Raw genomic sequence first — 16,653 nt, forward strand, 5'->3', positions numbered from 1 at the left:
ATAAAATGAGTTCCATTGTCACTCACAAGTTCAAAGGGGCATCCAAAACGTGTGATAATGTTCTCAAAGAGGAACTTAGCTGTTGTTTTTGCATCCGCCTTCCGTGTTGCTTTTGCTTCAGCCCATTTGGTTACATAGTCGGTAGCCACAATGATATATCGTGATTGCGTGTTACGTGCAGCCGGACTAATCGGTCCTACAAAGTCTAAGCCCCACTTTTCAAATGGTTGGGTTACCTTGATGGGATGTAGAGGCATCCTATCACTTCTTTGTGGCTTCTTGAAGCGTTGGCATTCATCACATCCCTTTGCAAAAAGTGATGCATCCTTAAACAGAGTGGACCACCAATAGCCTGACTGTAAGATCTTTCGGGAGTCAAGTTTCCTGAAAAGTGACCACCAGCTACGCCCATGTGTGCCTCTTGTAGAATATATAAATACTCATCCTCGCGGGCACAGCGTCTAAGAACATCATCTTTTCCTCTCTTATAGAGAGTTCCAGCCAGTAAGCAATAGGGTTCGCATTCCTTGATTAATTTTCGAGCTATATCTTTTCGCAGTTCTTTGGGTGGAAAACCATTAACTAAGAAGTTAACAATCTTTTCACTCCATTCAGGCATTGTCTCAACAATGAACAAAGGAGTATCAGGCAATTCATCATCAACCCCCGTAGGAGCTTCGCCATTAGGGATACGAGATAAATGATCCGCCATGACATGTTTCCTCCCAGGCCTCACAACAACGGTGAAGTCGAACTAAAGAAGAATTAACAACCATCGTGTAATTCGACCTGTGGAACACGGCTTGTTTACCAAATATAGCAATGCTTGATGATCAACATAAAACACAAACTTGGTAGCAAGAAGGTAATAGAGAAATTTCTTTACTGCGTAAATCATAGCTAGACCTTCGCGCTCTGTAGTAGTGTAGTTCATCTCGGCATCATTTAATTGGCGACTTGCAAAGCTAATAGAGTAGTCCAATTTATGTTCTCCTGGTTGAGTTAGAACACACCCAATAGCAAAATTTGATGTATCAATATGCACATGAAAAGGTACATTCCAATCAGGTGTTCACAGGATTGGAGCACTTGTTAGGGCCTTCTTTAATAACTCATAAGATTGATGACATTCTTCCGTCCAGTGAAACTCGATAAGACGCTTGTACAATGGACGCGCTATCTCGGCAAAGTTTAAAATAAACCTTCGATAATAACCAACATGGCCCATAAATCTTTGAACTCCTTTATAGTTCGTAGGTGGTGGCAAATCGGCAATGGATTTAATCTTACTCTCATCTGTGGATATCCCATTCTTGGACACTATATGCCCTAGAATGACTCCATGCTTAACCCAAAATTGGCATTTGAAAGGGTTCAATGAGATGCGATAAAATCTGCACCTTTCAAATATTTTTCTTAGATATAACAAATGCTTCTCCCAAGAAGAATAAACACAAAGGTCGTCTAGGAAAGCTTCACAAAACTCCCTCAGAAATTCTTTAAACGCAGTGTTTATTAATCGTTGGAATGTAGCAGGGGCATTCGTTAAGCCAAAAGCCATAACACGAAATGCAAACACTTCAAACTCTGTGATAAAAGCAGTTTTAGCTTGGTCCTCTAATGCAATTGTGATTTGATTGTAACCAGAGTACCCATCTAAAAAGCTACAAGCTTCCTTGCCCGCAACTCTTTCAAGCACATGTTCTGAATATGGCAAGGGATAATGATCTCTCCTAGTGGCTGCATTAACTTTCTTGAGGTCCACGCACACTCTTAGTTTCCCATTCTTTTTTGGCACAATGACTATTGGAGAAACCCATTCTGAGTGCTCAATAGGGTATATGAATCCACATTGGATAAGTTTTTCAATCTCCTCTTGTACAATTTTGGCGTACTTAGGATTCATTGGATAGGGTCGTTGCTGGACGGGTTTAGCAGTGTTGATCATGGGAATTGTATGTTGCACCACAGAAGGTGGAACGCCCTTCATGTCATGATATGTCCAAGCAAAGATATCCTTGTATTCCTCGAGGAGCTCCTTAAGTACAGCCTCTTCAGTTTCGGTAAGGTCTTGAGCAATAAAGACTGGTTTAGACTCCTCACCTGGTTCTGCTAATTCTATCTCTTTAACTACCGCTGGACCATCATAGACTCCACTGCTTCCATTGGTAGGTATTCGTTGGGCTTTGGCATACACAACCTTTCGCTCCTCCGTGGTATAAGATTTAAAATGTTCAGGAGCCGTATGTAAGTCAGCAGGCTCTTGTCGTGACGGAGACCTTTCTTTTAGTTCTGCCTCCTTTTGTTGTTGTGCTAACTCTCGGTTTTGACGTCTTCTTATAGTTCGACTCAATTTCGGCTCTGTAACCTCCAATTGAGCGAGGTCAATGGGTCGCGGGCTACACCACATGACACTCTGGAGATGTTCACCCCAATTGTCCACTAGCTTTCGATGAGCATCACATGCCCCTAGATAACTAAGCCATTCTGCAGTAGATCTTTCCTTGTTTATCATAGCTCTCACATTTGCTCGATATCGTCGTCTCTTATATAACCTTTGTTTCTTGTTAAGGTTTTGATTTTGGTAAATGTTTGAACTCGACTCGCCTGATAGGTCTTCTCTTGTATCTTCTTCACTCTCATATGAATTACCATATATGGTCGTACTAGGCCTTGAGTGTTCAGTTTCTATACTTGGCTCACTCGATGTTTCCTCAGGTTCTGAATCCATTTCTTTCTGAGATTCCGTTTCCGATGTGTATTGGCCTGAAGCCTTTGAGGAATCATCAGTTTCACTCTCAGGTAGGTGTGCCTCTTTCTTATCATCGGATGTTACATGCGCTACACCTAACATGTTTACTGGTGCAATGTGTGGTATCTCTTCCCTATCTGGTGTTACCCAGGTTGTTCCTCTAGCTCCCCATGTATCTATAGTTGCCGCTAGGTGTACCCAATCGACATTGTCTGACTCAGCCATTCCGGGTAGGATATCCATATAAGGAGAGTTCTCCCCAATATCCGTGTCTTCGTTACACGTGTAACAATACTGTAATGGAGCTGAGTGAATTGTTGTGTCTGATCGATTATCAATGATGAATTTATTTCCTAGAGGATGCGTTCGACCACTTAAAAGATCAACTCGAATGACAGAGTCTTGGAACTGTAAGTAGACGTGGTTTTTGGACCAGTCATGCACCATTTTTGCTTCCCTCATGAATGGACGCCCTAAGATCATCTCAAATGACATAGGATGCTTGGAAAAATCCATAACAATGAAAGTTTGCCTTACCTTGTGTCCCAAGACCTTGACTCTGAGATCCTTTAGCATTCCAATAGGGGTAACAATAGATCCATTAGCCATTTTTACCACTACGCTTGTGGCTTCAAGGTGAGGTCGCCCCATAGACTCCCAACAACTCTTTGTCACCATGCTGACTCCCGCACCACCGTCAAGGACCCCCTTTACAGTTAATCCTTTAGTAGTGATTGGTAGAGTAGCATTAGATTCATCACCTTCAAAGTATTGCCCCAACTTGTTAATGGGTACTTCAATTACAGATTCATGTCCCGCTAGGTCAGATGGTGGTGCTAAATGTTCCTCATCATCCATTACCGAGTCAGGTTTGTTCATATGTGCAAACTGTGGTAATCAGGCCTGTAATTCTCCATTGAGGAAGGCTCGAAGAGCTGAGACTAGCTCGGGGTCTTTATATAGTTTGGACATGATGGTGGTTCTAACTTCTGAAGACATGAAATCCATCAATTTGGCAACATTTAATGGCATCTTGTGGGACGTAGGACCCTGACAAGAGAATGGTGAAGATGGAATCTCCACTTCCTCAAGGGGGTCGGGCATTCCCTCACCAAACATTCTCTCTAGTAGGAAAGGTGTGTGTCCACTTTCGGATGTCCTACCCTCACTCTCTTCCCGAATGATACTGGGTATAGCTAACGGCCTGTAGTTCTTGTGAGGTTGAACTTGTGTGGGTAACACTATGTCTGACATCTGGATATGTTTGGGTTCAGGTTCTAATGTTCGTTGAGTTTCTTCCACCAAACCCCTCAGTCGTTGGACTCGTTCAATTTCCACTGTTGGGTTTGGATAGGTTCCAATCTTTCTCTTGCAATCCTCATTTTTTGTCTCTCGTGGCTTATCTTGGGGGTTCGCAACTGGGTGGTTTAACTTTGAATACTCTTTTGGTGTTCGTCGTAATTCCCTCTCGTGATCCTCCTCACTGGCTTTTTCCTTTGTAGTAACAGTTTTGGTCTCCGTGGTCTCTATCGAATCTGAGTCATCCTCAGGGTCATACATATACACGGGATCCTCTCCTGTCCCTATGTTAGTCTTTGAACTAAGTTTTGAGCTAGAAGCATTAAGGGATTTCTTTCTTCGTGTTTTCTTCTTTCTCTCTCGGCCAATGGATGCAGCATCTCTCTGTTCGAGGATGTAATTTTGCTTTTGGAGCATCGACCGTGTGAGTGCATTCACTGGTGCTATGTTTATAGTTGGTGGTGTCCCATCAACAATCTCTATTATGTTCAATGGTGTGATTTTCGGTGCGTTTGGATTGTTAGGACACTGTGCGATCAAATGATCTATGCCACAACGATTACAAGTGAGTATTGGCATTGCCAATGCACTCCCTTGACTTGTTTGCATTAGTGCGGCATTCTTTTGCATTCTAATGGGGCACTCGGCTACTCGATGTGGTCCACCACATTCGTAGCACTGAAGAGGTGGTCTCCTGGAAAAACTATTAATGTTTTGGCCTCTTGCTGCTAGCGCAGTAGCTTGATATACCGGTTTGATTTGTCCCCAATGGTCTTCCATATAGTACATGGGACACTCCTCAAGCATGTCGACTCCATAGGTGATACTAGAGTCTATGTCCTCTTCGCAATCTACATAAGTACTAGATGACTCGCAACCTATTTCGTTCATAGGTGTAACTCTTGGATGAGGGGGTTGCGGTCCTAGCACTGGAGGTGGCAACGGTGTGGTTTGGACCACATTTTGGGTTCTAGGGACCATGTGTTGTAATGGCAACTGTTGCTCCATGGGTGGGGTAGGCATCAATGCAGGAACTCGATGTGAGTCTGCCCAAGCTATAGGCGGTCTATTTTCCATGATGCGTTTAAGCATTAGGCAATCCTTCGCTTGATGGCCATACCTACCACACGCGTTACAAGTCCCGTTAAACTTTACTCTGAAAGTAGGGCATTCACTCGTAGTATGTGGGCCCAAGCAAATTGAGCACCATTGTTGCTCCCTTCTTGGATACATATGAGTGTTTTGTGGAGCACGATTACCCCTAAGGCTTTCTTGGATGGCCTTTGTGAGATCTGCCAAAGTCATCTCAGATATCGTTTGCTCTTTCACGATTGGCTTTATCTTCATTGGCTCATGCCCTGATGCTTGCGAGCTACTAGACTTCGGCTCGGCAGATACTCTTTCTCCTGCAATCATTAAATTATCCTCCAATTGGATTGCATTCATGGTGACTGCTTCCCAAGTAGTGATACCTCTAATGACTAGGCCATTATAAATACTTTCATGTCGTAGTCCCCTAATGAATCTATCGAGCAATTGGTTGTTGTTGAATCGCTCGTTTGGATTGCATCGAGAATTCAAATTCTTTAGGCGACTAATGAAGTCTCTCACGGATTCACCTTCTTCTTGTTGGGCTTTCCGGAGCTGAGAGGCTACACCCCAAAGTACTCCCTCTCGTATGTATTCTTTTAAGAACAGTCTCCTAAGAGTAGAGTAGATCGTTTTCTCTTCTACTCTTAAGGTTCTATACCAATCTCCAGCCTTTCCGCTTAGGGTCAGACTCAAAGCCTTACACTTATGTAGCTCATTGTGCTCTTCCAAGGAATCGTACACATGTTCAAAGACTTCCATATGCTTTCTAGCATCTCCGTCTCCACTGAATTTCTGTGTGAGCTTAGCTACTTGAACTGCCTTGCTCCTAGGCTCTCTATCAGGTGCACTACGCATGTTTTCCGCAATAGAGCGACCGATAGTTTGAGCAAATGCTGCCAAATCTCCTATTTGAGCAGGTATAATGGGTGTATGTGCTCCTGGAACCACATGTGACATGGGAGTTGGCCTTGGCCTTGGCATACGCGCGGCTCTTGGGTCCCATATTTCGTATGGTGGTGTACCAGACGGTGGTCCAAAGTTTACAGGCGTGGCCCTAGGCATAGGGGGTGCCTGATATGGCATGTTATTATTAAATGGCATGGCTCCACTTGTATAAGAGCTTGGATAATGTCATTGTGGATTGTAAGCTCTTGGAATAATCGGAGGTGTAGGAGCTACATGAGGCTGAGGTACGACAGGTGCACATGATTGATACATACATGTAGGTATAGTTGGGGGCACTGTGCTACTAGGCATCGGCGCAGTGTTAACAAATGAACTCCATGGTGTATTTCTTGTCATGCTCACCACTGGGATATGCATGGTAGCCGTAGTGTCATTAAGAGAAAGATGAGCTAGATCTGGGAAGGTAAAGCTGCCACTTGTGGCCTCAGATTGTACTGAGGCCCCTGGCGAAACAACATATGGAGGATCAATGGGGCTCACTGAGGGAGTCTCCATTTGTGATAGGGTTGGTTGGTTGGCCTTTCCCGTATCCAAGAATCTCATTAGGCCTGTTGAAGGCATGTTGATCCCTGTGTTCTGTCTTTCTAACTCGACAATTCTATGGAGGACATCACAGACTTTCTGTTGTTGCTCATCTATGCTAGTAGCACCCGATGTGGATTGTAGAACATCTAACCAACCCACATGATAGGTGTGTCCTGTGTACCGATCAGTTAAAGCTTCTGCTTGTAGGTCATACTCCCAATTTTCGTTTAGGAATATCCCATCTAGGCCTCGCGTGCTGGAGGTTTCCCTTGAAGTGGAAGCATTATTGCTCCCCATAGCTTGCCCCTCCGTGACTGCTACCTTGGGAGCACTCGATTGCTCGGCTGGCATGATTGTTTTCATAGGAGCCTTTGCTTTCAGGGCTCAACTTTGTTCTAGCCTTCGTAGGTTCTCAATTTCCCTCTCCCTTGTTGCTTGCATATAGCGTTCGATCTCTTGCACTTTGGCAAGACTCCTACCATCGGGTAGTAGAACCTCAGAGGGAGATAGTCCTAAAGGATCAAGAGGTGCAGTGGATGGAACATTCACATGCACACTTCAAGAAGCATAGGGTCTATTTTAGGCATGAATGACGAATTTACTGTCCCACTCCCTTCATTTATTTCATTAACCGCATGTTCGGAGTAGCTCTACTAAGGGTCTCTTTTAAGCGGCTAAACACGGTGGACCCGGGCCATGTGCCCATGGCATGCATGTCTTGACTTGAACTATCAGGGTTTGGTGTAGGATACCCCTCCATGACTTCGTAGTCAGAGGAAGAATCACTAGACGCGATATGAGGATCTTGGGTCGCGCTACCTTGAGTCCCGACCGAAGGTCCAGAACCTAGGGTGGAGGAATAATGGGTGCCCGCGTAAATGGAGGCACTAACAATATGCTCGTGCTCTAACACTCGTCCAGAGCGTAGGTTCATATGACTTGGATCCCCTAGAAGTGTCAGTGAGTGCCCGTGAAGGCTGCTCACCTAGTATTTTTGGGTGTTTTGCAACCCAAGTCTTTTCTTTTTTTTTTTGATTTTTTGGTCCTTTTTTTTTTGACCCAGCTATAGAATAGAACTTATGATAGCTCAAAACGAGTGTCTCGGTCAGAGGGACGTGCCGTGCTTTACAGCCCTCCGTTTGGTCACTTTATGCCCTCGGAATCCCTAAAACCGTCAATTTCTAGTAGGGAACTAGGCCCAAATTAGAAAGTCTAAGGGTGCAAGTGGGAAGAGAAGGGAGGAGAGTGGAGGACTTGCCCCACATGCTCTCATTCCCTCTTGAGGGGGTAGGGTATATATATAAGAGTGAGTCTGGTATATATCATAAGACTGAGGATTGGGGCTTGGGCTTGGGCTTGGCCAAGGCAAATGATCCCGATCCCGATCAAAATTTTAGTGTAGCCGCCCAGTCACTCACGCTTAAATATTTTCGTTTTTTTTTATTTTTTTTTAATTTTTAATTTTTAAATTTTAATCCTAGTCAACAGCTCACAGTTTTTTTTTTAAACATCCTAGTCAACAGCTCACAGCTCACTACCTTATCTACTTCCTAACAATGCTGCTAACCACTAACTAATCTACTAACTAATCTGTTAACTGCTTATTGACAGTGAGCTAACTGTCCACCTACTTCCTCTCTCACTACCTTACTGTGCAAAGACTATGTGCAGGCAAACCTTGACAGAAAATTGTGTACAGACTGGGTGCAAGCAGAAATTGTTAATTGCCTTCCTACTTATTCATTCACTGCAAACAAGCTAACGACTACTAATTGTGCAAAGACTGTGTGCAAACAGAAAACACAACATTATGCAGAAATCACAGAACTTGCAGACAATACAGAAATTAACAACTTGCAGAAAAACAACTCATTCCTCTTCCTCTTCCTCTTCTTTTCTACTACAAACAACTCATAGGAGAAGCACAAAGTGCCTCTTGGGCTTAGTGCAGGGCGATTCCCCGGCAACGGCGCCAAAAATGTGCGCTCCTTGCCGCACTGTCGAAGCAAGGGCCTTGCCTAACACTGTGTGCGAGCCATAGACGGCTCCAAGCACACAACTAGCTTAACTAGTAAGCTCAAAATAGGGCAATGGTGTGTCACTCACCGCTCTATGCTCTTGTCGTGGAGGATTCCTCACCGCGAAGAAGAAGGAGACATCGCTACGTCGCGCTCAACCGCTTCACCACCGTCGTGCCGCCGCAATGCTCGATCGCACTCTCTCTCTCTCTCTCTCTCATACACACACACACAAGGAGGTGAAGAAGAAGAAGATGGAGATGGAGATGGAGCAAGAGCACTCTTCTATTGCACAAATGAGAGAATGAGTGAATTTTAGGTTTAATTGGCTTTTATATGAGCTCACCCCATTCACACTTGGGCGCCCATGCTTAGCCAACTAATCCCTTGAATGTCCCGGTTAGAGTGCGCCTCTCATCGGCGATCACTCTTACCCTTTTCCTATTGGTGCGACAAGCCCGGTACCTGACTCTACCAAATACATAATACACGTCCGTCGCAGGTGATAGGGTGTCCGTGAGCCGTGAGGGTTAAGAGAATCCCTCCAACAGAGAAAAGAGAGAAGTCTTTCTCAAAAAATCGTGTCTACTTCAGTAATCCGTGCATTAATATATCATAGTGTCTATAGGACAAAAAAGTTTGCACAAAAAAATCATCCTTTTTGTTATTTTGGATATGCACCACAAGTGTTTTTTTAAAGCTAGGCTTCTTTCATGAGATCTCTCGATATCTTTCTACCTTTGTTTTTGATAGTTTTTCTCCTTTCAACCCTCCTCTGACATTGCTCATAATGAGGATCCATACCTCCTTTTAATGATTTGCTCAGGTGGTTAAGGGTCTGCATCTTTTATCCACAATCGTTTTATATGGACGGACCATGCTTGCTATTCTAAACAATTTTTACATGAAGTATACTTTTCCAATGTCTTTTATCTAAGTTGTCACAACTTAGAAAATGGATTTACTCGGGTGGTTAAGGGTCTGCATCTTTTATCCACAGTCATTTTATATGGAAGGACCATGCTTGCTACTCTAAAGCAATTTTTGCATGAAGTATACTTGTCCAATGTCTTTTTTCTAAGTTGTCACAACTTTCTTAACTCATTGAGAAGCATTTCAAAAAAAAACTTTTTTCGGCATGCATATAGATATAGCATGTTAGGCATAGTTTTATTTGCTCCACACCAAGACATTGGCGTGAGACACAAATGATATTCTAAATCTTTGGTCTTATTTGCATCTACCAAATATAATTTGATGCTAACAAACCAGAAACCCACTTTAAGGACAATCAATGACCTACATGGGTAGCCATTAGATGTCAGATCCTGCTTGATTAGCATGTATGGGTAGCCACTAGCAAAATAGTAAACAAGGTGTTGTATAAAAAGTTGATATAAAAGAAAGTATTATCATTTGTTCAACCTCTCACCAATTACACGATCAATTACTACTTCAAAACATCTTCACTTATCTATTCTTACCTTTTTCAAGTTGGTTTAGATTATGTGTGCATGCCTTGAACCACTTGCGTCATGGGTAGCAACCCAAAATTTTCATCAAGATAATTAAGTGTAAATATTTAGTGAACATTAGCTATAAAATAAGAGGTATATGATGAAGTAGAAAAGAAAACAATTTAAGCAAATCAGTTAGTAGATTGAATGTGTTTAAGCTGAAAAGCTATGGCACTAAGGATGACTTCAAAAGATTGTGGCTACATGCCTTGTTATGTTTGAATGATCTTTTGTGAAGCAGGCAAAACATAAGTGATTTTACAGCTGTGGTCTTGCAATGAGTTTTATGATATCGTTTGCATGTCATAAACAAGGTTGTACTTTTCTTGATGGCATAACTAATTAGAGGTGTTTAAGATGGTATGGAGTAAAATTGAGTCACTTCGATAAGTTGAAGGTGTTATCATGATATGGTAGTGATGCATGTGAACTCACTTGCAGTTTATTGGTTGAAGTTGGATCCACGTCACTTCTTCACATGGGTTCACCCTTTTAATGCATTTGGCAAATTCCATTCAACAAACTCCAATCCTTCTAAAGAATTTTGTCAAGTCTGTAAGTAGGAAGCATTCTCGCAAGTGGCTTCAGCCTTGTGCCCCAAGGGCCTTTTGGTTATTGGCTTAGGAGCCCCTTCTCGCAAAGCTCTACTTCTATTCTCTTAACACTCGTGCTATCTCTTTTACAAAGATTGTTCTCACACAAGAATCTACAACAAAGCTTTCACATGCAACTAAGGGGCCTTTTTCACATGCGGCAAGCAGAGGCTTTTATCCAAAATTGTTATCAACTTAGAGGGTATTCACATGGGGAGACAAGAGTAGCCAAGGGACAAACGCACTTTCATATTCATATCAAAAGGGAAAACTCTCTCTCTCTCTCTCTCTCTCTCTCTCTCTCTCTCTCTCTCTCTTTGCCCCCCCCCCCCCCCCCCCCCCTCAAATTAAGACTTGAAATCTTTCCATCCACAAGCACAACATCAAAATGTATGTGTTTAGCTTTCTTGAAGGAGGTGATTTCATCATTGTGCTCTTATGAAGAGGATATAAAGTGATCAAAGGAGAGTCTCCTTGATGAAGATCCCTCTATAGCACATCATGGGACAAAGGGGAATTGAGTGATTCAATGGTGACATATTCATCACCTGGGAAACAAAGCTCAAGGGTTATTTAATGAAGAAGGGTTTATGGGGGCATAGTGGAACCCACCATTAGTGATTCCTCTTTGAGTGAAGGTGCACAAACACATTCCATGAGTGTACAAAACCTAGCCAAAGACAAGTAAGCTTTAGGGATCATCATCACATCCTTACATGACAATTATGTGTACTTTATAGATGATTGTGAGGCAACAAACATGGAACATACTTGGAAAGAATTTTGAGGCTAGGAGTAGAGTAAGCCTTAAAAAGGAACTTTACAAATAGAAATGGATTCTCTAAAAAACAACTAGTCATGTCAACCGCCTCAAGAGCATGATCACATCTCACGTATGTGAAGTGTGATGTGCCTGAAATGAACACGATTGTTTTTCATTTGTGTGTTTTACCTTCAAGTTTTGACCACATTGTCTCTATAACTAAAATAAAAGACCTAACTCTCGACATGCAAGATGTCATTATTTCCCTACAATCTAAAGAAAATAATCAATGAAGAGATCAATCATCAAGGGGGGGGAGCATTAGTAGTTGCATCTAATAAGCATTTTTTAAATGTGGGAAAGGACATTTGGCCAAGGATTGTTTCATATGCACGGCTTGCACAATTTGTGGGAAGCAGGGCCATCCTCCTTCCAAATGCTTCAAGACGGAAAAAGGGAGTACTACCATTAATTCAAAGTCCAAGGCACTAGTTCATGTAGCAAAAGGATACAAACAAGGAAAAGAAGTCAAAAGAAACAATCATGTTTCTTGAGGCTATGAAAGTGATGACATTCTTTAGTTTTCTTTAGCCTTTACCTTCTTGTAGTGTGGTTTTGTTGGAGATTGCTTGGAGTAGCATGGTTTGGTCTTGGTCTTGCATGCATTTGTTCAAGGGGAGGAATCTATAATTTGTTTCTAGGATTAGAAATGCTTCTCTGTCTCCTGAGTTGAGGATGTTATTTTGCTCCTACATTGAGAGAATAAATGATAAATGATTCTTTGGATTATTGGAAATCCTTTTTGGAGGCACGAATCTTGTCATGTGTGGAGTCTGCCACTAGCCACTAGAGCAGAGTGGGACTCGGCTCTTAGAGCTCTTCATTCAGTATGGGTTCGTCAGCTCTTGCGACTACGCTCACAGACAAGCTTGTGGTGGCCGTAGTGGGCGCGGGAGGTGGGCATCTTTCTAGTTTCTCTTCGGAGCGAGTTGCACTCTGTGTAAAATTTTGTGGGCTTTCGCAGTTGCTGGACTTGCATGCGCCTCTCGGCTTGCCGAGCATGGGTTTTCGGTCACCGTCTTTGACAGCGGACGCGGCCCTGGAGGCAGAATGTCTCAACGTAGGTAGTGGCATTTACCTTCTTTTCTGATTTCTCAGAAGGTGGGAAGTGAAAGATACCTACCACTTTGCTTCTAGTCTTACCGTGTTACCAGGTAGAAAGCTCAAGGTGAGGGAAACCCACAATAACTAATATAGAGAAAACCAAGGAGCACGAAAGAGGTAAAAAGCTGAAAGAGAGACTAGAAAAATCAAGAAAAGGACCTAAATGTGCACGGTGATGTGTCCCATGTTCCATTGGAACCATAGAGACCTTCATAATTGAATTGAGAATCGTGAAAGGGGTACTTACAGGAAAAGTGTTAAGCTCATAACACAACTGCAACAACTTATATATATATATATATATATATATAGAGAGAGAGAGAGAGAGAGAGAGAGAGAGAGAGAGAGAGAGAGAGAGATGTAATATTAACGACTTCAAAAGGCCAAAATGACCTATGAGACCAAAAGGTTACATGTGTGAATCTAATACCAGGTCTGGGTACAAAAAGTACAAAGAACTGAAAAGAAAATAGTGGATAGGGGTGGGATGAAAGCTGATACAAAGGGTGAGTTGATACAATGGAGCTCTCTAATAGTCAAGGCATCATATACATATACATCAGTATCCGGGACGGCTCCTATGTTGCGCTAGTATGGTATGGATCCTCTGTCGCAATCTGCGTCGATGTCGAGAGGGCCCCCTCATCCGTGGGCGACGGGACCGCCCCAACTCTATCGCCCGATCAAGTAGTATGCCTTTGGTGTGTCTGGTGTTGTTATGTTGTGGAGGATGCTCAAACTCCTCTGTCTGTGACTAAAAGAAATCTGTAATCTTCCGCTGTCTTTGGATCTCTCTCATTGTGCCCCTCTTCAAGAGGTCTTCTCTGTGTTTCTCCAGTAAGTATAATCGGAGGCATCTTTGATCCTGGTATCTCATGACTCTAGAAAGTGGCCCAAAACCCTCTCTGAATAGATTGTGAAAGCGGCCTCGTATCTCATAGTATACTAGGTAGTGACATATGTAATGTAGCTCTGTCTCTGGCTCTATTTGGCACACGTGACAAATCCTGGACTCAACGGGTACTCCTCTAAATCTGCCTGTCTCGATCTCTAGCTGATGTGAGGATGTGCGTATCTGACCAATAGTACATCGTATCCCGTGGGATAGATGAGTATCCATGTATCCTGATCTGATCACAAAACCATCCTCCGTGAGTTGGAGAAGATGCTCTCTATAGAAAGTCATCTTTGTACCTAGCTCATGTGTAGGTTGTATCCATGTCCTCTTCGTATCCAACTGAATCAAGTCCTGTCTGATGAGCCTGGTAAACTCTGCCCTAGTGAGGGAGATGGAGGGTGCATCCAAAGAGTATTGAAATGGGGGTAGCCGGTCCATACTAAAGCCATGTAACTGAAACCAAGATGCCATCTCTGCATACCAACATGATCTATCTTCCTGCAATGCCAGCTGTCGCGAAGACTCTAGTGCTAATCGAGCATATTTGTCTCTAGAGAGAGCCCAAGTGCTATTGTCACAAAGTGATGACGTGGCGGACAACAGAAACCCTAATTTCTGTCAAAAACCCTAATTTCCGGAAATCACAGAGGCTAAAAAAATAAAATAAATTTTTTAAAATTTTATTTTAATGATGAGCGACGTGAATCTTGCTTTTTCTGTACGCAATGAGAAAGAGAGAGAGAATGCTTTTGCTTTCAAGTTTTGACTCTCTGAGAGAGAGAGAGAGAGAGAGAGAGAGAGCAGTTGCTTTTGATTTGAAGCTTTTGGGGCTCTGCTTTTGGGCATCCCTTGAAACCTTTAAATTAGTGGTGAGGGCCTCACTTCTCAGAGCATTTGGACGTAGAGTCTGAGAGTGAATCCCGACCCACTCTCTTGTACTTTGAACTGATTAATATAAAAAGAAATACCGAAAGGGGCGCCAGTCTTTGGGGCCAATATCTCTAGGCACGGAACTCCGTCGGGCCAATGCAAATCTATTGTGATCTGTGAATTGTTTGGAAGTGGTTATTTGGTGCTGTCGCAGTTGATTCTTGACTTGGAGTGTCCAAGTCTGTTACAGTGGTATCAGAGCACGCGGATTTCTCTTCTACGGGAAATCCGATCCCCAATTTTTTTTCCGCGGCACCTATGGCTTCACGCAAGGATCAGTCGACTCCCTCTGCATCTGGAGATGCGGGCTGGGATCACAATAAAGATTCAGACAGAGAGTATGGCCCGCCTCGGCCTACTCAGGCGGAGCAAAGAGAGATGAAGCGTCATCAATTGATCGGCGATGCAACAAAGATGATGCTCAATTTTGCGAAGGACCCAAAATTTGCAAAATATATGAGCGAGACTTCTTTTCAAGAAGTGCATGAGCAGTGGCAGAAAACCACTACACCCACTCTCAAGAAACCTTCTGCTCACAAGAAATATTCAGACAAGGAATTAGAAGAGGTGGTCGATGCATGGATTGCTCAGCTTTTTGACGCGCAAAAGAAAGCCAAAAAGCACGACAAAAAGTAGAAGAAAAGCACTGACTTCCCGGGATATTTGGGTTGTCAGTCTACTTTGACAAGGCAAAGAAACAGAAGAAGCGTGTTCGATTTGAAGGAGTACCCGGTTCTTCTTCTTCTTCTTCTTCTGACAGTTCTTCTAGCTCTTCAGATTCGATCGAAGAAGACAGAAAAGGTAAAAAGCGAAGCAAGAAACAAAGCTTCGGAAAGGGCAAGAAAAGGCAAAGAAGACTAAATCTCGCCCAGAGACTGACAGTTCTATTGAGAACTCGTCTACAGACAGCTCAGATTCTGATGATGGAAACTTCTATGTGAACAAGAAGAATTTTTACAAAGCCAACCAGTACGACTTTCTCGAAGATAAAAGCAAGAAAGTCCGAGAGTTTAAGGAAGGTGGCCACTCGATCAAGTTTGATACTTTTTCAGGATACTCAGATGCTTCGAAGGCTTTGTCTTTTATACAGCAGTTTCACATCGCTTTCGCAGGAGGACGCTAATCAGAGCACTCCAAGATTCGGAGAGCTGCCTCTTACTTTAAGGGGAATGCTCGTACTTGGTGGTCCATGCTTCTTTTATATAAGACTGCGCCAGTTAAATGCCTGAAATTTAAGAAGCTTTTTATTTCTTCTTGGTTGACGCAAGAATATGAATGAGATATACGAGCTGCTTGGAACCATCTTCGGATGACCAAGAAAGATACAATCAATGCTTATTGTGAAAGATTCTGGAGCTCTTTTCTACCCGCCTCTTCATTCAAGAAGATCTTGTTCAGAGAACAGATTGAGCGGTTTACCTTGGGTCTACCTACAGAGATCCGAGATCACTGCTTGGAATAGAAGTCAGCTTCTATTCAGGAGTTGATGAGTCATGCGAAGCGGGGCTTTGCCATTCACTCTGGCAGTGTGACCTACCCCACAGATGAGGCCATGCCACAACGAGCCGAACAGACTTCTGGAAATGAAAGTAGAAAGAAAAAAGAGCAACCCAGAGAAAACGGATGCTCGACCCAAGCTTACTCCTGAGGAGAGAGCTCGCTTCATTAGAGAGGGGAGGTGCTTTGGATGCGGGGAACATGGACATTTCTCCGCGAAGTGCCCTAAAAAGGCACAGAAAGAAGAGAATGATAAGAACGACAACAGGCCTGAGAGTTCGAGAACTTTGCCGCTTTTTGGGGCAAAGTGAAGGATCAGGAAGCTCTTTTGAAGGAGCCAAGGCCAACTTCTTTTCACTTTAAATTGGCAGCTCGATTTGGAATTACGCCCGACAGACTGACGCCAGAGGCGGAGGTAGTTCGATTGGTACCCGGATAAGATGTTGCCATCACACCGAGCATTGGCAAACTTCGTTTGCAATGACAGGGGTGTTCAGGGCACACGAGTGACGTTCTACTCAGCATCCCTTGGTACCACAATAACTACGCCGTGGTTGACTACTGGGGCGAGAAAGCGACTTTGATAAATGAAGGGCTTTGAGATTGTACTTGATGAACTTCAATTTCTTACTCATTATT

The 16,653-nt window shown here is 43.2% G+C and overlaps 1 protein-coding gene across 2 annotated transcripts in view; it reads left to right on the forward strand.

Moving 5' to 3' along the window:
- Positions 1–12,318: 12,318 nt before the first annotated feature.
- Positions 12,319–16,653, forward strand: part of LOC147433412 (uncharacterized) — a 126,443-nt gene continuing 122,108 nt past the window's right edge. Inside the window, exons 1-2 of one of the 2 annotated variants that reach the window (XM_086492981.1) lie at positions 12,319–12,481; positions 12,550–12,649. In XM_086492981.1, the coding sequence (XP_086349107.1) occupies positions 12,415–12,481; positions 12,550–12,649 (167 nt within the window). In that variant the 5' untranslated portion in view covers positions 12,319–12,414. The remainder of the gene's footprint in view (positions 12,482–12,549; positions 12,650–16,653) is intronic. The other variant, XM_086492982.1, reaches the window with a different exon arrangement.

The sequence above is a fragment of the Adiantum capillus-veneris genome, chromosome 20 (assembly GCF_014529385.1).
Source record: "Adiantum capillus-veneris isolate H3 chromosome 20, ASM1452938v2, whole genome shotgun sequence".
Classification (NCBI taxonomy): domain Eukaryota; kingdom Viridiplantae; phylum Streptophyta; class Polypodiopsida; order Polypodiales; family Pteridaceae; genus Adiantum; species Adiantum capillus-veneris.